The following is a 26609-nucleotide window of genomic DNA, read 5'->3' on the forward strand; positions in this document are numbered from 1 at the left end:
GCAAAAAAAAAAAAAAGTTGTTGGCGCGCAACAACTGACGCCAGCAGATGTAAGTTTGTCAGTCCATCCTTTCATGTCTGTGATTGCTTCTTTCGTGTACTGGTAGCACTGTAAAGTTGGCGTATGTCACCAGCTATAACGATACGATGTAATTAAGCTGTGCATACGTGTTTTGTAATAATAAAAATACTAAACTAGAGCCGTGGGCGGTATGCATTTCCCTCGTTCCCGATTTCAAAAACATAGCAGTTACTCCCTCTGTTCGGAATTACTTGTCGCAAAAATGGATGTATCTAAACGTATTTTAGCTAGGAACCACAATAGCAATTAGCAACACGGATTGACGGACGAACGGACGGCCAGAGAAACAAATAGGGTAATCCACTGGATATTTGCATGTATGCTTTCTTTTGTGGGGTTCGGAATTAATGGGGCCGGCTTTTTGGCTTTTTGAAAGCAAAACTAATCATGATCTGCTCCGCTCCAGGACCATGCATATTATTATTCACATGACGGTGCTGAATAATGAAACCAAACAAACAAATTCTTGGTGGTTTACATAGAGCGAACTTACATCAATCGCCAACTTTACAGACACACTCGTACACGAAACATGTCCCAATCAATCGCACACAAATCCTTTGTTTGGCAAGCAGCACATCAAACCCTCCTTATTACAGACACACTCGTAACAGCAGACCAAATCAAAGCACACACAGATGATACACACTAGTAATATATCATTCCTCACCAGAAAATAATTAAGCAGGTGCACACGCGCACACCAATCAAACCAGCACCAATTTATTCTTGGGAAAACACGGAACCATGCACAATCTTGGCAAGCAAACACATGAACCGTTGTGGCAACGGAAGAAGTCGACAGCAGCAAGACGCCACCTCCATCTTGCAACAAACAAGCCTACACAGCACAGGTAATGATAATACAACTGATTAACGGAAGCATGATGGATGAACTAAATTAGTTGTTGCTTTACCTATAATATGTGTATGCAATTATTCAGCTAGATAGCACATAACATAGTATTTAATCATGCAAGGTCTGTGTGTACGTACCATGCATATACTATGACAGAAGCATGAAGCAAGATTGAAAACAAGAGAGAACGGATGAGTGTGTGTACCTGAATATTGTCTGCTCGGCTCTTGTCAGAATCGCGATTCTGTTATACGATTCTACGATTTTACGATCCAAACTAACCCCTATGATTCTACGATTTTAATTCTTAGAATCTACGTTTCTACGATCCTGCTAGTGAAGATTCTACGATTTGCGATCCTACCATCGAAGCTCCGATCCGATTCAAGATCGCGATTCTGACAACCTTGCTCTAGGCAGGGGCTTCTTGTAATACGCCGAGTGGCGGGGCTCAAAGAGGGAAGGGTCGTGCCCGGCCTCCAGCCCGTCCCACTCTAGGTTCTCCCACCAATCCTTCTCGCAATCCACGGTAGGGCGGCTACCTTGACCGACAGTTGGGAGGCGCCTGAGACCCCAACATCCCCTGACCCTGATGGTCTCCATCTTGGGAGCAAACATCTTGGCTTCACATATATGTTGCAGCTTGAAGAGCTGATGCAAGTAGATATGCTTCAAGTTTGGCAGTTCCAGTACGCCTTTATGGTATCTAGCTATTCTTTTCAGAATCTCTGGCTCCACGGGGAACACCTGCCTTAGTTCACCACAGAAGGCAATGTGGAGGGTCTCCAAGCTTCCCAAGGTGTATAAAACCGACAACACGAGGACAAACGTGAGCCTTGGACAAAAGAACAGGTGTATGCTCTGCAGTTTCCCAAAGGAACGGGTGTCTTCAAAATTTCCCGTCTTTCCTTTGCTCCAAATGCAATGGGCCATCAGGAGATCAGCCGCACAAATGTCCACTAGTTCTTCGAAGATGTGTGCATAGGTAGTATTGAAGACTGTGTGCATCTTGGGGCATCTCACCACGTGACAACATTTCAGATGTCGCCACGTAAGTTCCTTCCCTTCTGCCGACATCATATGTTACGAAAAAGGGTTTCCCCCCGCTTTATATTATAAAGCATACCACCAAGCATCCAACATCCAGCATCCAACACCAAGTTACAAGTACAATAAGTCATAGAATCATGCTGGGGGCACAGCAAGACAAGCCCCAAAAAAGAGTACTAGGAGACGCTAATTTGGCTCAGGAGGGGGCGGGGGAGGTGGCGGGGGAGGAGCAAAAGACGCCGCCGAGGCACGAAGACCCACCATGATGTTGTCGATGACGGCTCGATCGCTCCGCTTACTAAGCGGTCTCCAAAGCTGCAAGAAGCCACATATTTTGTAGATCACATCAGTCACACGGGACGGAATCACACGTTCGACGACTAATTTATTGTGGGTACACCAAAGGGACCAGGCAAGGGTACCTAGCGCGACCCAAATAGGGGCGCGCCTAGTCCCGGGGAGCCGGAGGACCTCCCCGAACAAGTCCGGGAGGTTGTCATGGCACCATGTGCCCCCAACTACCTCCCGGAAGCAGCTCCATAAGAACTGCACCGCTGGGCACCGGAAGAAGATGTGGTTGCAATCTTCCGGAACCAGACAAATGGGACATAGACCGTCCCCGGGTCCATTACGCTTACAGACCTCAGTGCCCGAGGGGAGGCGTCCTCTAACCCATTGCCATAAAAATATACGGATCTTTAGGGGGAGTTTGATCTCCCAGAGCACCGTGAGCTCCACTGGACCAGGAGTAGGCACAATCGCCTGGTACAGGGATCTAGTCGAAAATCTACCGCTTGGCTCGAGGTGCCAGGAAAGCAAATCCGGTTCCAGAGAAGGAGGATGAAGGGCAATGCATTCAAGTAATTCATCCCATTGCGAAAGTTCGATCGCCCCGAAGGTGCGACGGAAGGCAATCGTGCCTAGGTTCTCTAGTGCAGCGGCCACAGAGATCTGTGGGCGAACACAGATAGAGAATAGGGCGTAAAAACGCTCTGCAAAGGGGCGGGGTCCCGCCCATCTATCCAGCCAAAAGAGGGAGGCAGACCCAGAGCCTATCTGGATGGAGGTCCCAATGCGTAGGACCGGCAGCAAAGATATCACCGATTGCCAGAATTGGGAACCTCCAGACCTATAGGCAAACGCTAATGGTTGCCCGCGAAGGTACTTCCTACGAATAATCTGAAGCCACAGGCCACCCTCCTCCGTCTGGATCCGCCAAAGCCATTTGGACAGGAGGGCAATGTTCATACGCTTGGAAGAGATGACCCCCAAGCCTCCCTGGTCCTTAGGTTTGCAGATCTCAGACCATTTGACCATATGGTACTTCTGCTTATTGTTCTCTCCTGCCCAAAAGAAGCGGGAGAGTAGTTTGGTAATTTCCTGATGAAGGGATTCATGTAGGCTATAGAATCCCATTATATACATCAGTAGGCTAATAAGGGAGGAGTTCATTAGAATCACTCGAGCGGCTTTAGAAAGCCATCTCCCTTGCCAAGGCTCCATTCTAGGTTGGAGCTTGGCGACTATTGGACGGAAATCCTTTTCCAGGAGTCGTGCATCACTAAGGGGCACGCCAAGATAGGTCGTCGGTAAGGAACCCAAGCGACAGTTCAGACGATTAGCAATCCGCCGGGCCTCCCTTTGGGAATATCCCATGACCATTACCTCGCTCTTGGCAAAGTTTATTTTGAGGCCCGACATTTCCTGGAAGCAGAGGAGGAGGAATTTGAGGTTCTGAATATCCTCATCAGAGCCCTCCACCATCATAATGGTGTCGTCCGCGTATTGGAGATGGGTTAAACCCCCAGGTGTCACCAAATGAGGGCATACCCCCCTAATGTGACCCGCACGCTTGGCCAAATCCAGAATCGAGGCGAGCGCATCAACCACAAGGTTGAATAAGAATGGGGAGATCGGGTCTCCCTGCCGGACCCCTTGGCCAGTCATGAAGTATGGGCCGACATCATATGTTCAGGGATGCTAGTGCCGATGGAAGAATTGCCGTGTGCATGCAACGACTCAGCCTTGCCCATCACAAAGATGAAAGCCTTCACTACTTGTGTACTCTCTATTCTCGTGAAACTAATTCCATCACCAATCTCCACATGGGAACCCAACGGCTGAAACTGCGGTGCACTTTTATAGCCACCATCAATAGTCATGTTCTCCACAACAACATCCATGTAGGTGATGTAATCATTGGGCATTACTAACTTCGGTCGAGGAGGACCCATTAAATGCCCACTACTACCAATGGCAGTCTTCTCCTTATAGCTTTTTTCCTCAACTTTGTTGGTACAAGGGACACATAGATTTAAATGGAACCTAGTACTCTTCCAACAGAAATCAACATTACTCTCTAATACCAAAGTCTGCAGAAACCTTGTGTCCATTATAGTAGCATATGCTTGATGAAGTTCTGCTTGAACACGACAGACTAAAGAATCAATGCATAACACTATATGTTTTGGCATACCATTTTTCTGGCCATAGAATAGCAAGGAGCTGCATACATCCCAATAGAATAATTTGTTGGAGACTTGGGGCCTGAACCACCTGATCTTTGAGGTCAAGTGTTTTGACCAAAGTGCCTGATAGATCTAGGTCCTCAAGATTTGGAAGTGATCCACACAATCTGAAGTTCACCAATCTTGCACAACCAGCCAAAGAGATACGAGAGATTTTGGCATCCTTTTTATGATCCCCTCTTGCACGTGCATCCAAGCTGAAGGATTCAAGGGAGGGTGGCAGTCCTTCGGGGCCAACATGTTCCAATCCAACACAACCATCGAGAACCAAAATCTTGAGACTAGTTGCCCCGACATACTTGGCAAAACTTGAATTGTACTATCCCCGGTCAAGTCAAGGAACTCCAACTTCACCATGTCTGTGAATTCATCCATTTTGCCCGTCTGCCAAGGGGATGTGGGCTCAATCACTCTAAGCTTGCGAAGACCCTGGAGATGTCGCCATGCAAAACTATGGCACCAAATCCTTCCCTTGTTATGTGTACCTCTCTAATGCTCCCAACCATCTGCTCTGTTATCTCCGATGACAAGGCAAATTCCCAATCCGTGTGGCATATGTCTAGTACCCATAGGCTCTGAAAAAATTCCATTGCCGGTCTATCTTGCTTCTCATCTTCTTCTGCTTGCTGATCCTTGCAGCCATAGTTGTGGCAACAACAAAAAGGAGGTGCAGAAAAACTGAAGGTGCAATGACACAACTTGAGGACCCGAAGTTTGTCCGATTGATGAAACATGTTATTTGGTAAGGGTCTTAATGGTGGATCTGATCCGCTTGCGACCGCAGCAAGGAAAACAGAAGTTGACCCTGGTTGCACAATAGAGTTGTCCTTGGACAATATCCATCGTTTGGGAGGAGTCTCCAATAGATGACCCAAAGAGGGCAAGGTATTAGATGAATAATCCTCCATATCTATATGTTGATGCAGAGCAGCAGCAACCTTCCATGCTTCATCACCTTGACCTCCCTGTATAATCCCATCACAAACCCAATAGTTGGAAGAATGGGTGGCCCAGTTGTAGTCCATTATGTTGCCTCCCTGACAATTTAATGACAGTAGATACAAGCAACACTCTTGAACTGCTGCTGCACCAAGATTATCCGTGTACCCAGCAATTTCTCTAGCCTCTATTTGAAGCAAAAAATTCCACCCGTAAAGACTGTACTCATCATAAAGAAAAAGATGGGAATCATCCACCTTCTCACTAATTCCTGGGTTGAGCCGAAGCCTTCCTCGAAATGTCCACAATACCTTAACATCAAAGATAGGCGGTTGAGGAATGCCACAATCAGCCAAGTCAACCAAATTGTTGCTGCCATTATGGAAGACCAATAAGCATATGTGTTCTCGTAGGGCTTTATGTAGCTCCCTCGCAATGACTCCAATCTCAGCTCTGGAGCTTTTATCTACACCTCTGAAATCATCACCTTCATCTTGCCTATCCATAATATCCATTACCCGATGAGGAAGCTTCAGTTCTTGTGCGATTGTCCTTTGGAGTGATCTTCGGCTTTTCCATTTCGAGCAATCGACATGAATGATCTTGTCGAATTTCTTCAGTACAGACGGTGGAGGGTCTTGAGCTGTGGCTCTAAGCACTGCCGAAGCGGCCAACCCACGCCATCCATCAATATAGATGGCCCTGTGTCTTGTATTGCTCGTATCAACTATATAAGGAATTATTCTTTGCATTGCTTCTCCAACGTCGTTCGTATAAAGCCTCTGCATTAGTTGATGGCAATTAGTTGAGGTCACTCATTTCATCTAGCAACATAGTATATGCAAAAGGTCATTAGGATCAGCACTAATTATATATGGAGTTATGGACTATATGCATAGGCACTCATGTAGACCCACAGAAACCCATGAGCATAGTTTCAGTGTATATGTGTTAATCGGACGGGCCATGACATCACTGGGGTGCGACCCAAACCCAGTGTGTTCTGATTTAGAGCGTAATTGTTAGTCGAAGAATCGTACGTATTAATAGTTTTGATAGTATACCTTGATCAGTAGGTTGCAGAAGAAACAATTTATATGTTTATGGCAGGCGAAGGAGGAGCAACGAATGAACGAGGATACTAGGGAGAAATTGTGCCGATCGACTTGCTGGTATGCAGTGCAGTGCTTGCTTGTGTTTTGGTCTTTGCTTTAGTTGTGGCCAAAGAAAGCATCTGAAGATGCAGGGTTCTTAATTTGCTTGAGGCTGGAGTCACTTAAAGAATAAAGATCGAGCTGTCTGCTTCTCTTCCTCCTTTCCTTTTTCTTTTACTTTCTTTGAATAAACAAAGCAGGGGCCTAGACCTTGCACTGGAATCCAAACGGTATCGAAAGGTGTGCCGGAGGGACTCAAAGCAACTCTAGCAGACCCTGCACCCCGCCCCGACCCGGAAAATAACCGCCAAAATGCGGGTCGGGGCGGGAAAACCTGCCCGACTAGACCCCGCATCCTGCCCCGGCCTGCATAAAAATTTGGGGGGCGCGGCAAAATCTCGGCCCCGACCCGCGTATTCGCGGGTTTCCCCTCGCCGCTGCGGCCTGCATATAAGCGGAAGCGGTTGGTAGGGGTACATTTCAACCCGCGCTTTCCCCCACCAACCACCTCCCCTCTCCCCCCTCGCGCCGCCGCCACCCAGCCGCCAAAGATTCCAGTGAAAGCAGCCGGCAGGAGCTCGCCGAAAGGCCACCGCACGCACGAGGCCTCCCCTCCCCCCCTCCCCTGCGCCGGCGGGCCGCCGGATTTGCGGATTTGCGGACCTTCATCGCGTGGCCGCCGGATTTGGCTTTGCCGGCCGCCGGTGGCTGCGCGCCAAGCGATGGAGCGCATCACCGCATGCAGGGACGGGTTCGCCCGACGCCGCCGACGATTTGCGGCCATGGATCCGTCCGTCCGTCCACCGGGCTCGGCGCTCGTGCAGCGGCTTTGTGGCTCACCGTTGCCGCTCATACAGAGTGACGACTACACGCAGACAGTGCTGCGGCTTACTTCAGCCACGACGAAGCACCCCGGATGGGTGTTCTTCAAATGCGAAAACACCGGGGGTACGTGCACTTGCGGTAGCTCATTTTAATAGCTCATTCTTTGGTTCAATCGCGGATCCTAATTCTGAACATGGTCATTCTTTTGTGTAGGAAGATGGATGCTCATTTTGGTTTTGGGAAGGCCAATACATTGATTTATTGATAGAAAAAAAGTTAATAGATGTTGATGCACTCCTTAGCAGAATAGAAAACAATGATGCGGCTGCATGTGTAACTAGAGTGGAAGCAACGTCTACTTCTTCCGAAGTAAAGATGAAGAATGAAGAATGCAAGATCAAGAATCCGCAGATCAACAATGAGTGCATGAAGAAGATTTTGCTTCAACTAGTGGGAGCAGTTATGAAAGTTGGAAATCTTCTAAAATGCATACTTGTGGTTCTTGTTTTCTTTGGTCTTGCTATTCTAGCAAAGATTTGGTGATGTTTTATGTATCCAATGTTATTGAAAAAGCAAAGAAATGCATTATGTTGGATCAAATCAAGGTGCAAATTTAGGTTTTCCGGGCCGGGAGGAGCTGCACCAGATGAGACCCCGCAAAGCCGACCTGTAAAAAAGCATATTCCGCGAACATGCTTTTCTATGGGTCGGCTTTGCGGGGTCTGCATCCGCGGCCGTGCGCCGGCCCGCAAAGGCGTTTTTCCGCGAACTGCAAACACGTTTTGCGGGCCGGACGGATGCGGGGTCTGTTAGAGTTGCTCTCACATATTTTATTTTCTTCTCTTTTTTTCATGAAAAAACATAAAAGTAATCACTACCTCAGGCAGTACATAGTAGAGGAAGTATATATACCCAACAATTTGCATACAGAATCCCAATTATGGACTTGTATGTGGTGCAAAGATTCAAACAATGCAAGCAACGTTGTTAGCACAACATAAAAAGGTGTAATGTTGATATAATGCACCTGAAATGCCATCAATTGGTTGGAAACAGCGAAACTGCAAAGCAGATTACACTACTGAAACTGCAAAGGTGTAATGTTGATACAGTACGTGCACCCGTACAAACCGGAATAAACTGATTAACTTTATCTCTTCTGTCCCCCTCTCCCTCTCTCTTCCTCTCCCCTCATCCATCCCTCCCTCCAGTTTCTGTTGTTGTTAGGAACAGTAGAACACTAATTAAACTGCAAGGATGGGCAGTAAGTCAGAAGGACATAGAGATCGGAGACAGTAATAACATCAATCACTAGGTTAATGTACAGTATGGTTCCCATTTGTCTGTCAGTTAATTTGCGAAAGAGGAGTAAATAAGTTGCTTAGCTCAGGTTGATAATATTTGACATTTAGTTATAGCTCACAAGAAAAGAAAAAAGTTGCCGCGTGGAAGAACTCATGGACTAAACCAGAGATGTTCTTATTGAGATGCCAAATAAAACAGAATTATTCTTCCCAAAGAAATAAAATATATATGCTGAGTCTACGTACAAAGAACAAGTGCAACATTAGCTTCACGTACATCACTCTAGTCTAGAGGAAAACAACAGTAAGGGACTGCTCACGAGTTCTTTCCTTGGCTTGAAGCGGAACGATGAGTGGAGATGGTTCCATATATCTGCTCGATACTGTCGACAATCCGCGGGTTGGAGGCGTCAGGAGGGGAGGATTGCAGGATCACGAGCGGAGGCCGTCGGCGACAAAGAGGAGATCGCGATTGGTGAAGGCGAGGACGGGGTGGACATTGGCGATCTCAGGGGCGGCCTTGAGCAGGTTGGTAGTGGTGACCAGGGCGCCGAGCGACATGGCGGCCACGCTAGAAGTGGACCGGGTTGGGGTAAAAACCAGCTGGCCACGTGGCCACTTTTAATCAAAACCGGTTTCACGTCATACAAAAACCATCTAAGCGACGAAAATTATCCGGTTTAAATAGTTGAGGGACTGAGTTTTAGTGTTTTAAAGTTGAGGGACGATTTCTAAACTATCACGGCAGTTAAAGGACGAAAAATATACTTATATCCCATAAATAATCCATGTACATCACACCTAAGCCATACATTTTCAGTCTCCAGCATACAACACATGCTGATGTACTGAATCTGAATGAAGGGAATCACAAAAGCAAACACACACGCAATCTCTGCTCTTCGGCGCACTCAGCACACATATAAGCACAAAACAAACCACACCAACAATGAAATGATACACAAGTCGTCTCACTCTCCACATATCCTCATAGGTCTTGCCACCATGCCTCAAACCTACACAACATATCACCATCTATTATCACACCTGCATAAAGCAACATGCAAAACAATTAAGAGCTAGCACACGTACCTGGGCAGTACGGTCGTCACTTCACCGAAGCACAGAAACTCTGGGCAAGGGCTTCTTGTAATGCGACGAGTGGCGTCGCTCGAAGAGGCATGGGTCGTGGCCAGCCTCCAGCCCGTCCCACTCCAGATTCTCCCACCAGTCCTGCTCGCAGTCCATGATGGGGCGACCGCTATCTCCGCCAACGGCTGGGAGGCGCCTGAGACCCCAGCAGCCCCTGAGCCATACCCTCTCAAGCTTGGGAGCATGCATCTTCACCTCACATATATGCTGCAGCTTATATAGCTCATACAGATGGATGTGCTTCAGCCTTGGGAACTCAAGTACAGTTTCTTTGAGGCCAGGATGAACAGGGAACACCGTCTTTAGATCACCACAATTGACAATGTGGAGACTTTCTAAATTGTGCAAGTATGATCCTTGAATACCCCACAATAACGGAAGCACAAATGCGAGCCTTGGGCAAGAGTATAGGTGTATGCTCCACAGTTTGGCAAAGCAAGTAGTTTCCGTGGCATTCCAGTTCCTTCCTTTGCTCCAAATGCAGTGTGCCATCGGTAGATTAGCGGCCCAAAAGGTCTCTATTTCTTGAAAGGGGTAGCCACGATAGTTAGTCATGAACACTGTGCGCATCTTGGGGCACCTCACCACATGACAATGTTTTAGATGTTTCCAGTCAAGATCCGTCCCAACTCTAGACATCATGTGTTCAGGGATGACAGTGGTGATGGAAGCATTGTCATGCACATGCAACGACTCGGATTGGTTCATTGCAAAGAAGAGAGCCTTGATTGCTTGCACACTCTCCACGTTAGCGTTGCTAACTCCCTTGCCAATCTCCACATGGCAGCCCGATGGCTGAAACTGCATTCCATTGTTGTAGTCATGATGAATAATTATGTTGCCAACAGGGACATCAATGTAGGTGCTGCAAGTATTGGGGTTTAATGACTTTGGTTGAGGAGGACCCATCATTTTCCCACTATTACCAGGGCTCATCTTCTCCTTCATATAGCTTTCTCCCTTAACATTGGTGGTACAAGGGGCACAAAGATTTAGATGGAACCTATTCCTCTTCCAATAGAATTGGGCATTGCTTCGTAATACCAAGGACTGAAAAAACCTTATGTCCATTATAGTAACATACACTTCATGTAGTTTTGTTTGCACAGGATAGACCGAGGAATCAATCTGCAGCACTTTCAGCGTTGGCAGGCCCTCTTCTGGCCATAAAATGGCATGGAGCTGCATACATCCCAATAGAATAATTTGATGGAGACGTGGGACCTGCACCACCTGAGTTGTGAGGTTAAGTGTCTTGACTCTTGTGCCTGAGAGGTCCAACTCCTCAAGGTTTGGAAATGATCCATGCAGTGTGAACTCAGACAATCTTGCACAACCAACCATGGAGATGCGGCTTACTAAGATTACATTGTAATCATCCTTTCTTGGCCTTGCAGCTAAGCTGAATGATTCAAGCGATGGAGGGAGTCCTTCAACATTCTCCAAACCAACACAACCATTTAGTACCAAGGTCTTGAGGCTACTTGCACCTGAAAGACTTGGCAAAATTTGCATTGTATTATTCCCAGAAAGTTGGAGGAACTCCATCTTCAGCATATTTGTGAATTCATCCATTTTGCCTGTCTGCAAAGGGCTTGTAGGCTCAATCACTCGAAGCTTGTGAAGGTTCTGTAGTTGTCGCCATGAAAAACTATGGCATGAAATCCTTCCTTTCTTTATATGTACCTCCCTAATATTTGCAGCCATCTGCTCTGTTACATATGTTGATAGATCCAACTCCCAGTCCGTGTGGCATATGTCTAGTACCCATAGGCTCTGAAAAAATTCCATTGCTGGTCTATCTTGCTTCTCATCTTCTTCTGCTCGCTGATCCTTGCAGCCATCTAATCCAAGGAACCTTAAGCTTCGGCAACAACAAAAAGGAGGTGAAGAAAAGTTGAAGGAGCAGCGGCATAACTTGAGGACACGAAGTTTGTCCGATTGATGAAACATGCCATTAGGTAAGGGTCTTAATGGAGGATCAGATCCGCTTGTGACTGCAGCAAGGAAAACAGACGTTGAATCCGGATGCACAACAGAGCTGTCTTTGGACAATATCCACCGTTCAGGAGGAGTTTTCAATCCATTACCAAAAGATGGTAGTGCATTAGCTGAATAATCATCTATATTCATGTGTTGATGCAGAGCAACTGCAACCTTCCATGCTTCGTCACTCTGTCCTCCTTCTACAATCCCATCGCAGACCCAATAGTTAGAAGCATGGGTGGCCCAGTTGTAGTCCATTATGTTGCCTCCCTGAAAATTTAATGACAACAAATACAACAAACATTCTTCAACTGTTTTGCCAAGCTTATTTGTGTACCCAGCAATTTCTCTAGCCTCTTCTGTAAGCAAATAATTCCACCCATTATAACTATAATCATCATAAAGAAAATGGTGTGAATTATCCACCTTCTCACTAATCCCTGGGTTGAGCCGAAGCCTTCCTCGAAATGTCCATAATACCTTGGTATCAAGAAATTCTGCTTGGATAATGCCAAAATCACTTAATTTAACCATATCATTACATCCATTATGAAAGACCACTAAACATCCGTGGACCGCAAGGACTTGATGGATCTCCCTCCCAACGACTCCAATCTCGGCTCTGGAGCTTTCATCTACACCTCTGAAATCATCTTCTACATCTTGCCTATCAAAAATATCCATTACCCGCTGAGGAAGTTTCAGTTCTTGTGCGATGGTCCGCTGGAGTGCTCTTCGGCTTTTCCACCTCGAGCAATCGACGTGGATGACCTTGTCGACTTTCCTCAGCAAAGATGGTGGAGGGTCTTCAGCTATGGCTCTAAGCACCGCCGAAGCAGCCAGCCCACGCGTTCCATCAAAATAGATGGCCTTGTGTGCAGTATTGCTTGTATCCTCTAGATAAGGGACTATATTTTTCACGGCTATTTCGATGGTGTCTGCATTAATCCGCTGCATAATTAGTTGACAACAATTAGTTAAGGTCAGTCACTTTAGCATTTTTCATCTAGTAACGTATATATATGCAAAAGGTGCACCTAGCTACTTTTTTCTTGTTATCCTTAGAATCAAGAATAATTAATTAAACTGCATGCATGGCCGTCAGTCAGCATACACACTCCCAGCAAGCCACGGCCATACAATTTCAGTGTTTATGTGTCCGGGGAGTGCCGATGGCTGTTGGGGAAGGGTACCTAATGCTCCTAGCAGCTCCTCTAATGTTACGCCTGAAGATTTAAAGGGCTAATTAATTTCAGCAAGAATTGCATCGTCGTCTAGTTGTCTGTGTGTGATCACGGCCAGCCATCGTTGCTTGGAGCTAATGAATACGTAATAAAATCTTGAGTGTATCACAATTTTATTCAAGAACCATCTCTGACATACATATATAACATATATACCACCAGAAGAAAGTAATACTATTAGACTACATTGTGAGAACTGACAAGCTAATACCTGCCTAGGCATGATGACTTAGTAATGTTTGAATGAAATAAAATATGCTGAGCCTAGAAAGAACAAGTGCAACATTAGCTTCGTGTACATACCTCTAGTCTAGAGAGATACAACAGCGAAATGATGATGATGAGTGGAGATGGTTCCATATATAGATTTCTTGCTGAAAATGGCGTGTTGTTCTGGATCACAGCCTTAAAATTCGCCTCCTCTTCGTCTGCCATGAAAGTACCATCTCCTCACTGGTACTCCCTCCATTCCAAATTAATTGACCTCCATTTGTCTAGACACTAAACAAGTATAGATACATTTGTATCTAGACAAATGAAAGTCAAGTAATTTGGAACGGAGGGAGTAGAAAGCATAACCAAGTTCACGTCTCAGCTCAAGTCGCCTTTCTGTAACATATATATATACTGTAGTTTTCACTTGTCTGTAGTGTAATGCGTAAGGAGGGTTAATTAGTACAGATTTGTAATGCCCTCTGCTATGTTAGCATGCATCCACATGTATATATATCCCTCCACAAGTTTTAACACGTTGAGATGGATGGCAATGGGACAAGTTGACGCATTTTCGCTCTATCTATATACTATGGATATACAAAACTGAAGATTGAAGTAGCTAATTTCATTTAAACAACACATTTGTAAATAAAACAGATTAGAAAGAAAAGAATAGCATCTGTCGGTCCATTTGCAGGGTTTCTGTTTCTGGCCAAACAAACAATCTTCCACAATCTGATGACTGAATGAATAGACTAGTAATGTAAGTACATCATTATAAGTGTACCATTCACACTATCATTAGAAAGAAGCATTTATTACCATGCTGTTTAACCAATTCTCTGGGTTTTTTTTTGCAGTCTTTCTTTATTTTCTAGCCATGTTATTTTGATCAGTTTTCTATTAAGTATTTTCCTTTTTTCGCTTTTATTTTTTCTTTCTCTCTTCTTTTGATTATCTTTCAGTTTTTTTTTGTTTTTCATTTTAGTTACTATTTAAAAAAATCGCTTTCTCTTTTTTTACATTTTTTAACTCGTGAACATTTTTAAAATCCACAATCTTTTTTCAAATTCATGAACTTTACTCCAATTCACAAAATCTGAAAAAATGAGACTTTCTTTCAAGTTCATAAACTTTTTAAAAACCATGTACTATTTTAAATTCGTGATTTTTTTTCCAAACTAGTAAATATTTTTTCAAATTCAAAAACTTTTTAAACTTGTAAAAAAATCAAATCAACAAACACTTTTCAATTCGAGAATAGTTTTCTGAAATTTTGAATGGTTCTCAGTTTATTTGAAATCTTCTTAAATCCACAAACATTTTTTTGTGAACTTTTTTGAATTCGTAAAAATTTCAAATTCACAAAAAAAATGCAAATCCAAGAAAAATTAAATTGAAGATTATTTTCCAACATTTGTGACCTTTTCTGAAAAATGAAGTTTTTAGAATCCATGCATCTTTTTTTGAATTTACTAACTTGTTTTAAATTCATGAGTTCTTTTCCCAAATTTTCGAGCTTTTTCAAAGTCATGAACATATTTAGTATACTAGTTTAAAAAAAAACCAAAGAAAGCCGATGTTTTTTTTTAAACAACAAAGCAGCAAACAATATACGAGGGAAAAACAGGACAGGGCCTACAATCGCATGTAGCGGCCACAACAACCATCAGGAATAGCGACGGGGCGAGAAACAACGGTGATGCTGAGCGAGCGCTTTTACTAGGTCTAGGCTCATGCAAGCGCCCCTATGCACTGTTGCGCCTTTATCATCCTAGCTTATAATTGAATGTTCAGGCTTATTAAGCCTGGACATGTAAAGGGACTCAAATGTGTTGTTTCCAAGCTTTTTATCATCCATGCCCATCAGTATAATTATCTTTTCCAATCCGAGTGTTCCATTGGACTTGCTCCATTTGCTTCTAGGGTTCATTTGCTCGACCCCGATCTGTCCATAGTTTGCCCCCATTCTCCTCCACCGTGTCCTCTCTCTCTCTGATTCTTCCTCTTCTCTGTTGGCTCCCCCTTCTAGAGGCGGCAAATCTAAGGGAGGACGAGTTGGCTTCACCCCCTTCTAGAGGCTGCCCTCGGCTCTCTCTACTTCTGGAAATCGGGAGCGTGGTGCCAGGCGTCGACCCCGACTCCTTCCACTTCTAGCAACCAAGAACCATGCATCAACCACAAAAGCAGAGGAACAAGTAAAGGTTTTTTTTGTTCTCTATTAATTATTAATAACTCGAGGCAAGAGATGATAGTGTCATAATCTCAAGTGGTGTGTGCATAAACTCTGAAGCTTCAGAGTTGAGTCCCTTTACATGTTCAGGCTTAATAATTGAATGGAAGGGGCAAAAGGCAGCATATATTGTATTTATTTCCCCCTTTTTCTCCTTTGGACAACAAAAAAAAGGAGCCATCAGCAATGTCATTAACCACGGGATGCGTACAATGCCGCAACAGCATAATGCGTACAATGCAGCAACAAAATAAACCACACTGACAAGGCTGCAGATTTCAAAGCCACAAACCACAAGCCACAAGCTAGTTTACAGTTGCAGCTCTCAGATTTGGTTATTACACTACAAACATAAACATGGTCTGCCAAATTATGCACACAAAAATTAACCAAACCAAATACTCGTACGTAGAAACCAACCTCAGTTAGCTAGTCCCTGTTTATTTCTCACATCAAAACACACAAGCACAATCTTGGGAAACAGACACCGACTCAGCACCAGTCGAAAGCAGCAGCAAGACGACGCCGCCATCTTGCACCACCAAACCTACACAGCACAGCACAGCACAGCACAGTACAGCACCACCAAAGCTAATGCCCAAAATTCAAAGTGTTTATTTGGAACTAAATTCTAGTACATCAGATCAGACTATGCTAATGCCGATTCCCATTTATCTGTTGGTTAATGCATGACAGGGGAGTAAACAAGTGTTGTGCTTAGGTTGATAATATTTGACATTTATTTATAGCTCACAAGAAAGAAAAGAAAAAACTCATCATAGACTAAAACAGACATGTTCTTATTGAGATGCCGAAACCAAAATAAATAAAACAGACATGCAACAAAGAACAACTGCAACACTAGTTTCACAAGACTAACCTCAACATACAACCGGAACGGGCTGCTGTCAGGTATGCTTATACCTACTGGTCAATGTACATGTCAATCCACAGCAGAAGGATAAAAACTGAAGCAGGTATACATGATGATGATACAAGTCAGTCAGGTTCTCTCCTCTCTCATAACAACATACTACTATTCCACAATGTATACAACATGTTAATCCTCTCAGCCCGAAAGATTGCAACTGGCTCTATATATCCTCCTCATCTCTCACTTGTACAAACAAAGTTTACTGTTGGGGCCTCCCCTGCAGTTCTCTGTTTCAAAAACAAATACCAGTGCATTTTTTTACTTCTGGGATGCAAGTCCATATCAAAACTTGGATTGCTGGCACGGCTCTGAAAACAGTAAGCAAAATGGTCTAACTCTTTGCTCACAAAAACTCATGTGCAATGTCATGGGCATAACCAAATCAATGAATGGGGACCATTTATAAATTCAAACTACTTAACAGTCTTCAACCAGCCTCCTAGAATGTAATCAATCAGCAACTACTCATCATCCAGATCCATGCAGTGAGTACTCTGAACGCAAACGGTGCGCTTGGTGCTCTCATACTTGGTTGCACTTTGTCCCATACGGTTTCCCAAAAACCTAAACTCTGTCTCTTCCTCATCATCACTATCTATCTTCTTTGGTGCGGTCCTATTCTGGTAACACCTCCGCCTAAGCAGAAAACAATTAAAATAATAGCTCACAAGTTCTTTCATCGGCTTCCAGCGGAAGGATGACTGGAGATGGTTCCATAAATCCCTTCCTGGAGATGGCGCATAGGTCTGCATTACAGCCTTGAAACTTGCCTCCTCTTCATCTGTCCAAGAAAGGGCAACCTCCTCGCCCATACGGTCAAATCCCCACTGGTAGAAAGCAGAGCCGAGTTCACGTCTCAGCTGAAGCCGCCTTTCTGCAATGTGAAACCTGACACATTCTACTGATCGCGGGATGTTGCAGCTGCAAAGATATTCTCTGCCTTTGCCAATACGGTCATGGTAGGTTGGGGTTATTTTCTTCTCATTTTCTGGAGGCCAGATTTTTGTGCCCAGCCATTTGAGGGTTTCTGGATCGCCGTAATTTTCAGGCGGAACGCCGGTCCACTGTGGCACCACTGCTTGATAATTGGGGCCCACTAGTAGTTTGTTCCTCTGCTGACTTTTAGAATGCTTCAATTGTCCGTTCACACTGCTCGCCTGTTCTATGACCATTGAGGATCCATTCACATCAACAACTCTTGTTAGATTATTAGTATCCGAACCAGGTTGTTGAACAATTTTGCTGCATTGAACACCAATTCTGGCACAGGTGGTACTCCTGCAGCACCTGCAACCAATTTCCTGCGCCATCAGAAGAAAAAGGTTCAGTGACTATGAATACGAAATGTATCCAGTTGCTGAGTAATCGGCTTACCCAAAAAGGTAGGATTTCATAGCTCTATTTATAGGGGACTATCATCTTCAAGGCAATAAAGCAAACAAAATATTTTCAACCACCCACAGTACACGACAGGTAATATCCGGGGCCAAAGCATCAGGGAGATTTCATAGCTCTATTTATAGTATTCGTCATCCCAATGATACATGCCCTGAACATCAGGGAGTAAAGATACTGTAGCTTCACTTGTACACAGTGTAATGCTTAAGCAGGGCTAGGCCAGATTTTGCCCTCTGGTATAGGATCCGCAAATGGGAAGTTCATACATTTTGCCCGATCCATATAACATGTCACCAAAATGAAGATTGATGCAGTTAATTTCATAAAAAAGAAAATACTAAATGCTCCTTTACCAGCATCCAATCTGCACAATCGAAATTAGAAAGAAAAGGAACGGCAATGCTCCATTTGTAGGGTAGGTAGCCAAATAATAAATTTACAAAGGGTGTTTAAGCATTAAAGCACTAATGAAAAGACTGGTAAGACCTGAAGCATGAATTTTATTTATTTACTTATATGTTTAGGGGAAATAGAACAAATTATCTAATAGGTGGATCTGCACTATTACAGTCCAGTGGCACTAAGGCCACGCTTGGCGTCGATTTAACTTAATACGGAGGTATTTAAATTATCGACCACGAGCAATTTTCAGCTGGAAACAAAACGACAATCTTATCTTTCGGTAGAGACGTGTATTTTTTTTCCAGGGGTATTTAAAAGGAAAACGACAATCGAAACAGGGCCTAAACGTAGAAGATCAAAGGGATACAGATGTTGCCAGCTAACAAGTTTATTGCTGTATGTATTGCTGAAGTAATCCAATGCCAATTCTGTATGTATGTCTGTCTATAAATGTGCAGTGATGCAATACCAATATGTGAAACATTATCTTCAGCAACAAGTTTATCAAAGGTGTCGGAATCACCTGCAAGAGCGCGCCGTTGGTCACGCTTGCGCGGCGTGCCCTCTTCCTGGACACCGCCTCCCGCGCCGCCAATGCCACCGGGAAGTATCCATCCGCCAAACCGGCGGCGATGGCGCCCTCCTCCGAGACACTCTCGGCGAGCCCCCTCACCCAATCCAGCATCCCAGCAATGTCTTCCCTCTTCCTCTTCAGCGCCCCGTGCTGCTGATCCCTCCCATTGCAGTTCTCCATCTCAACTCCATTGGCACCGCGGACGCAGAGCATCTCCTGCCGCATCTCGTCAGACGGCGGTGGTTGCGCCTCCGGGAGCCTCTGGATCCAGCGCTCCACCGCGCCGAGGTACTTGGCATAGATCAGCTTGACGGGCGCGGCGAGGGCGGCAGATCCGGCGGCTGCGGCCCAGACGCCGGCGCCGACAGAGGGCGACGAGGACACGGCGTAGCCGCCAGCGGCGCGGACGGCGGTGAAGAGGCGGAGGAGGTCCACGCGGCGCCCGTCGCCGAGGGCGGCCGGGAGCGGGCGCGCATCGCGTTCGCCGGGGTAGACCTCGCGCAGGAACGCGGCGACGATGGTGTCGAACACCTCGGAGGGGTCGGCGGCGTCGTCGGGGATCTGGAGGCCGACGCAGAAGCCGAGGAGCTGCAGCTTGCTGAGGACGGCGAGGGCGCTTGCGGCGGAAAGATCCATGGACGCGGGGGAGGCCTCGCCGGCGGCGGGGTCACGACGGCGAGCAACGGCGGCGCATTTTCTCTCTCTTTTTTTGTTGATTTTTTTCCTTCCTTTTTTTTCTCTCTAGGGTTTGGGTGGATGGGGAAACAAAGTTGAGAGTATGTGTTTAAATATTTTTCAAAATTTGGCAAGTATTTGGAGCAATTACTTTAGGCAAATTTGGGTAGTTGTGAGATCAAATTGCCATCTGTCCTGGTGGTTGGGGTAATTTATACTATAGTCCTAACAAGCCGAACAGATTTCGAAAGTATTCTCCTTACTTACTTCTAGATGCCTCCAGAAAGAGCCCATCGTCCATGAAAAGCAAAAGCAAGCATAACAAGATGATGTAAGCGGGTTATCCTCACTATTAAGTGGGGTGTTTGCGGTCGTCGTGATGGCTAAATCAGCGTCTTCCCCCACCAGTGGGATCGCCTCGCTATGACATCGCTCGACGGTCCGCCACCCCTCGCGCGAATGTTTTGACCTAGATGGCGCTGCCCGACTATTCTCTCTGGCACCGCCTCCCTTCATTGCGTGGAGCCACCAATATGCACGAGATGGACGCCCCCGCCCATCCTGCAAGGCAGCCGCTGCCCCCTAGCATCATGTGAACCCGTGAATCCCTAACTTCCCTGTCAATAAGTGAAAAAGAAATCGCAATGCCCCTAATCTCACTACATCGGCCATGGCGCCCACCTTGTTTCACTAGTCCCTCACCTGCATCACCCCACTTCCATACTCCTCCCTTGGTCGAGAAGTCTGGCATGCTCTCAATCTAGTATGAGATGTGGCTTCGACGAGCCGCAACCAACCTGTTTGTTTCAGTCGTGAGCAACTAGGTGAGAGAAGTAGGCATCCACTATGAAGAGAGTGAAGAAACAAGCCAAAACAAGTCAGAATGAATCTCCTCGCTTCTAGAAAGCTCATAATTTACGGAGATTATCCTTTTACCATGCCAACATGCATGGATCCATCGTCTATGGTCACCTGGAGATTCGTTCCACGTGTTTTTTTTCGTTTTTGTCGAAGTTTTGTCTTGTTTCTGAGTCTTACATAACGTTTTGGTGGATTTTCTTCGTGTTTCAAAGTAATGCCCGGGGTAAAAGAAGAATGTATCGCTAAACTTCCATCTAGCTTCACCTCAATTCTACTTCTTCAAGAGTGTATTGTAATCTACTTCTTCAAGAGTGTATCGTAATAATTCATCGTACTGCAGCGAGCCCCGCGTGCACGAATCTCCAACACGTCAAACAGTGGATCCAGGCACGTTATTTATAGCATGCATGATAGAAAACGCTTCGCATCATATATGCCAGTATAAAAAAGAGTAAAATACATAGGAGGTCCTAATTCTTTTTTATTTGTGTCAAGTTAGTCCTATATCTTACAAAACGACTATTTTGGGTACTAAAAGAAAGCAAGTTGTGTCATCACTCATCCTAAACTCGCCCGCGTTCGTCTGACTAGCACCCGTGGCATGTTGACCATCTCCACATCGAGCAGATCACTTGACATTTGGTGAAAAAGATCCGGTCGTTGTGATTATTTCCGTTCCCGCACCTTTCTTTCCCTTTTCCCCTCTCGAATGCTTTGGGCGGCGGGCGGTTTCTTGGGGCCATCTAAACGGCGGCGGGAATGGCAAACAATGTCACTACCGTGGCTGGAAGCGAGCCCGTCGATCCGATTAAGACATGAACACGACGAGCCCCGGACCAACCCCCCCCCCCCTCCACGTTGCGGTAAGAACCCTAGCTTTTCCTCCCAACGATTTGCCCATTCTTTCGGTTTCATTGGGATGATTATTTGTATGTTCGAGTTTCTTAGGACATAGATTACATGAAGCATTGACATTAACCACATTTATGTACCACTTATGTCGGATCTAGGAACTAGGGTTTCTCGGAAATTTCCCTTTTTTCTCTCACCAGGACCACTTGAGGATCGTTTTGCAGTAGAGATTCATCATCATGGTTTTGTTTGTGACCATGGCTCGTACAAGACATATGTGGATGGCCTAATTGACTATTTCGATTACTATGAAGTAGATTCTTGACACCCCTCTGGATTAAGGACTCTATTAAAGAACTTGGTCATAAGTTGCTGCTCAAGCTTATTGGTTGCTTTCTGGCAAGAGTCTAAATACTGGGTTGAGCATTATCGACAGAAAATGTCGACACATTAGCTATGGCTTTAGTGGTGCCAGATTTTAAAAACTTGACACTGTATGTGAACCATTCTGATCTTTGTAGTGATCTAGACCTAGATGACATTTGCATGATTGGATCACCACCTTCTCCACCAGTGTTGGAGATGGTCGGGGGCTCACCTTGTTCCTGGCTTAATCGGGCGGACAGGCTCGCTTTCAGTCACATCGCTTGCCATTTCCGTCGTCGCTCAGACAACCCCAAGAAACCGTCGCCATCGTCACCTAGCAGCCACCTTCGGGAAGATTTCGAGAGGGGAAAGGGAAAGAAAGGGGCGGAAATGGAAATGATCACGAGAGCAGGTCTTTTTCACAAAAGTACATTTGCTCGACAAGGAGGTGGTCAACGTGCCACACATGCTGGTCCGAGGGGCGCGAGTGAGTTTAGGACCAACGATGAGACAATTTGCTTTCTTTTAGGACCCAGATAATCGTTTTGAAAGATTTAGGACTAACTTGTCACAAATAAAAGAGAATTAGGACCTCGAGTGTATTTTTTTTCTCTTTTTTACATTATCATAGATGATGCAAAACATTTTCTATCATGCATGTTATAAATAACGTGCATGGATCCATTGATCGACATGTTGGAGATTCATGCACATGGGCCTGCTACAATACGACAAATTATGGTACACTCGTAAAGAAGCAGAATCCAGATGAAGCTAGATAGAAGTAGCGATAAAATTCTCCTTTTACTATGTACATTACTCTCAGTTGGCGTGCGGTTGGTGATAAATTTGATGGTGCGACCTACTTGACAACAAACAATCCAACATTCCATAGGTTTTTCCATGTTTTTTTGGTTTTATTTTTCACCGGTTTTTCTTCATTTCTTTCCTTAGTTTTCACAGATTTGTTATTTTCTTTCTCTTTCTTTAGTTTTTTATTTCTTTCTCGGTTTTCACTGGATTTTTGTTTCCTTTTCTTCTTTTTTGTTCGGGTTTGTTTGTTATTTTCTTGTTTATCATCGGTTTCCTTTGTTTTCTCTCGGGTTTCCCTTATTTCTATACAATTTATGGTATATATCTAATATAATTTTCTAATACATGTTTAATATTTTATAAATGCTTTATTAAGACTTTTTCCAAATACCAAATGAACATGTTCTGAATACATGGTCAACACTTTTTCTATACATGTTTCGCTTTTTTCCAAATGCTTGATTAGCATTTTTCAAATACAAGTTTAACATTTTATTAATACATGGTCAACATTTTTACTATTCATATTAAACATTTTTCAAATACAAGTTTAACATTTCTTTAATACATGCTCAACATTTTTTCCATATACATTTTAATATATTTTTCAAATACAAGTTTAACCATTTTCTTAATACACTGTCAACATTTTTCTATACATATTTAACAGTTTCCAAATACAAGTTTAACATTTTTCAAATACAAGTTTAAAATTTTTCAAATACAATTTCAAAAAAAGTATATACAAATTTAATATTTTTCAAATACAAGTTCTACACTTTTTCTATACATATTTAACATTTTTAAAATACTAGTTCAACATTTATCATTTTTCAAATACAATTTTAACAGTTTCTCTAATACATGGTCAACATTTTTTAAAAGCTTTATTAACATTTTTCTAAATACATGATCAATTTTTCACACACATTTGATATTTTTTGTATACATGATCAACCTATATGCATTTAACATTTTCAGAATGCGTGATTGACATTTTCCCAAAAAATACATAAAATATTTTTTAAAAGGTTAAACAAATGTAATAAAGAAATCAGAAAATGAAATAAAACGTGAAAAACAGAAAAAAAAACGAGGCAGTTGCCACCCCGCGCACTGGGCCGGCCCATCTGCTCGCGTAAGTAGTAGGCACTTCAGCGAGCGACAACCTTCTCTCTCGTGACGCGAGATATAGAAGCGCCGGTGTGCATCAGCCGAGTGTACATATGCGTACGCATAAAAGAATTTTTGCACCGATCTAGTGGGTGCAACTGATCATCTAGTTTTTGTAAAAGTCAAATGTAATGTGTGGAGTATTAAATAGCAAAGACAAAACACCCCTACAGAAACTAAAAAAATGTATCCAAATCCTTGGAGCACCGAAGTCTTCTTCCTTCTTGCAACCACCGACGACACGCCATGAGCAAAACCCGTTGACGCCTCTCAGCCGCCATCTCAAGAGAGCAATCTTGTTTAAACCTATGAGCTTGTGGAAGCAGCGGTCAGGAAGATGTCGATGTAGAGAAGATGTCGACGACCTCAATCTGCATAGAAAATGATTGCCCCGGAGAAGTAAACACCGGAGAGGGCCTGTATAATGCCCCACATCTGGCTAGACGGGGTCAAGGAACATAATTCTCACACACTCAACGACGAGGTGAAACTAGCCAACCTTTGTAGACTGAAACTGGAACGAAGGTACCAAGACGCCGCACCATCTGCTCCGCAGGACAGTGCCATTGAGACAAACCTACAAAAGGAAAAACACATTCTAGAGAACCAAAGGGACACATGACTCGCAACGATGCCAAGAAGCACCGTCGCAACGAGGACAAGGCGGGGAACACTTATTTCATGCCGATAACCATCGACGATTGGGGACAAAAAATTAAACTAAAACATCACCCCATCACCATCGCCTGAGACAGCGGGGTCCTTGCCCCCTCCCGTCGACGAACCAGCAACCGGACGGAGAGGGGAGCCTTGATCTCGCCACGGAGGAGGTAGATCGGCACCGCCACCCTAGCTCCTAGGGTTTGGTGGTAGGGAGAAGGAGGAGAAAACACTTGGATGAACTAATATAATGGACTTTCGGCACTCCCTTTACCAACAAAAGCACCATGTCCAAGACCAGAAATTGACCAGCCATTTATGTTTTAGTCGTATATTTAGCACAATACACAATTAAATGATGATATTGTGGATGTTTGTTCTCTTGGGAAAAAAAATCTACGCATATAATTTCCATATATCCAATAAATCCTTAAACGGAAAAAGGACCATCTTCATTGGACCGGAGAGGAGCTTATTTGCTAAGAAGTTATTAATAGGAGGTTGGTAGCAGTCTGGAATGAGCAAATTGGTACAGCTCTGACTAGCTAGGAAATAAGTCAAATAAATTTGGTAAGTGATTGAAACAAACGAATTGTTGCATGCCTAATCAGTTCATTGAGGAATTAGGAAACTCGTTATTAGTCCCTGCAATTTATACGCCTCGCTCTCTTCTCGCCAACCTTCACTCTCCACTCTCTCCCTCTTTCTTTCTCCATGTAGTAAGCCAAAGGAGGCCACATCGAAAGCATGGCAGAGAAGGTGAGCAATTGGGTGTCTCTGTGTTTTCATTGAGTTTATGTTCTACAGTACAATTGTGTGTTTGTGTTGCATGTTATTGGGGATTTGGGATTTATATGTTTGTGGTGTCGACGACGACACAGATCTCCACGCTAATCCTCAAGGTTGATCTTGGGTGCTGCCCGTGTTACAAAAAGATCCGCAAGATCCTTTGCAAACTCCAAGGTACGTGCGTACGCTGAAATTAACCTTTACATCCATGCATCTGGCCATCTTTATCTATCTCCTCAAGAATTTTGATGGAAATGGATCCGTATGTATGTATGTATGTATGTATGTATGTACGTACGTGCAGATAAGGAGAGGATCAGGACCATCTCGTACGACGATGGGAACCATACGATCGCGGTGGCCGGGCCGTTCGACCCGCACAAGCTCTCCTGCAAAATCAGGTGCAAGGGAGGCAAGGTGATCAAGGGCGTCGACATCCTGCAACACAACGGCGGTGGCGAGTCGCCGGCAATGAACAACGGTAAGAACAATCACAAGGGGAAGACAAAGGAGCCGCCGCGATCATCGCCAGTTCATGAGCCACCCACGCCGCCACCCGTGGCCGAGAAGCCACCGTCGCCCGTGCAGCCGGCTCCCCCGGACAGCCACGTATCACCGGTGATGGAGGCGACGATCGAGCAGAAGAAGCCGGGGGAGAACCCTGTCGAGCTAGAGCTGCCGTTGGGTTCTTCGTTCCCGGCGCCGGCGGAGCCAGTAGTGGAGAAGGCGAGGCCCGTTTCGCCGGTCGACGTGAAGCCACCGACGGTGGAGATCCCTTCGTGGCCGGCACCACCGCAACCAATGGCAATGGGACACTGCGGCTGCTCCTGCTGCAAGCCGTGCTACCAGGGGTACTACGAGGGGTGCAGGTGCTGCAGCTGCGGCAGGGTGTACGGCTACGCCGTCAGCGTCGTGCCGACGCCGGCGGTGGCGGGGTGCTACGCAGGCGCAGGCGGGGGGTACAGTTACAGGTCGGCCTGCCAACTCTTCAGCGAGGAGGATCCCACCAGTGCTTGCACCGTCATGTGATTCTTCATTGCGCCTATTCTTTGCTCAGAAAGCTTTTATTGTTTTGATATAAATGGTTGCTTAGAAAGTTTTGTGTTACTATGTGTTGACTTCCAATAACTGACATGAAAGCGCGCGTTGTTGCGCCCGCCCATGTTTACAAAATAATGAAAGATAGTTGGAAAATAATGATTACACTGGGATTCATGGCATAATTTTATTGGTTTCAGTTATGACACACGATGTGGATGTGGGTCATGTTTGTTTACAAAATCAAATTTCCTAGTTTATCTTTATCAACAACTCTTAAGTATTTCTCAAGTTGTGTATTAAGAATTATGTACTGATTTGTCAATATAACATTTTAACATTGAAAGAACAAGGGAAATGTTAACTCTCTATTTAAATAGTGGTAAAACATGATGCACAATAATACCGTCATGTAAGTGCACTATGAGTTGTTTACTTTTGTTTCAGATATTGCACTAAAGCTCTGCAAGTACAGGTTAACCAACATTAGTTAGAAGATTAGG

General features: G+C 44.7%; 2 protein-coding genes and 1 pseudogene across 2 annotated transcripts; all 3 read right to left on the reverse strand.

The window, feature by feature from the left end:
- Nucleotides 1-994: 994 nt before the first annotated feature.
- Nucleotides 995-9301, reverse strand: LOC119366672 (annotated as a pseudogene).
- A 552-nt stretch (nucleotides 9302-9853) lies between these two features.
- Nucleotides 9854-13557, reverse strand: LOC119366673. The gene is made up of 2 exons (XM_037632439.1): nucleotides 13426-13557; nucleotides 9854-12829 (listed from the first exon to the last, which is right to left on the reverse strand). The coding sequence occupies exons 1-2, from the start codon at nucleotides 13555-13557 to the stop codon at nucleotides 9854-9856; spliced, it is 3108 nt and encodes a 1035-aa protein (XP_037488336.1).
- A 2774-nt stretch (nucleotides 13558-16331) lies between these two features.
- Nucleotides 16332-19717, reverse strand: LOC119361637 (AT-rich interactive domain-containing protein 2-like). Its single transcript, XM_037626773.1, has 2 exons — nucleotides 18829-19717; nucleotides 16332-17806 (listed from the first exon to the last, which is right to left on the reverse strand). The coding sequence occupies exons 1-2, from the start codon at nucleotides 19513-19515 to the stop codon at nucleotides 16967-16969; spliced, it is 1527 nt and encodes a 508-aa protein (XP_037482670.1). The 5' UTR covers nucleotides 19516-19717; the 3' UTR covers nucleotides 16332-16966.
- Nucleotides 19718-26609: the final 6892 nt, after the last annotated feature.

Source organism: Triticum dicoccoides, chromosome 2B (genome assembly GCF_002162155.2).
Source record: "Triticum dicoccoides isolate Atlit2015 ecotype Zavitan chromosome 2B, WEW_v2.0, whole genome shotgun sequence".
In the NCBI taxonomy this organism is placed as follows: Eukaryota; Viridiplantae; Streptophyta; class Magnoliopsida; order Poales; family Poaceae; genus Triticum; species Triticum dicoccoides.

What these genes read in the sequence shown, in the direction of transcription:
- LOC119361637 (XM_037626773.1), bottom strand. Translation starts at nt 19,515, where the DNA reads ATGGATCTTTCCGCCGCAAGCGCCCTCGCCGTCCTCAGCAAGCTGCAG. An exon ending in CCAACGGCGCGCTCTTGCAG is followed by an intron (nt 17,807 to 18,828) that starts GTGATTCCGACA and finishes CTGATGGCGCAG; the next exon opens with GAAATTGGTTGCAGGTGCTG.
- LOC119366673 (XM_037632439.1), bottom strand. Translation starts at nt 13,557, where the DNA reads ATGGCAGACGAAGAGGAGGCGAATTTTAAGGCTGTGATCCAGAACAAC. An exon ending in TGTATCTCTCTAGACTAGAG is followed by an intron (nt 12,830 to 13,425) that starts GTATGTACACGA and finishes CTAATTATGCAG; the next exon opens with CGGATTAATGCAGACACCAT.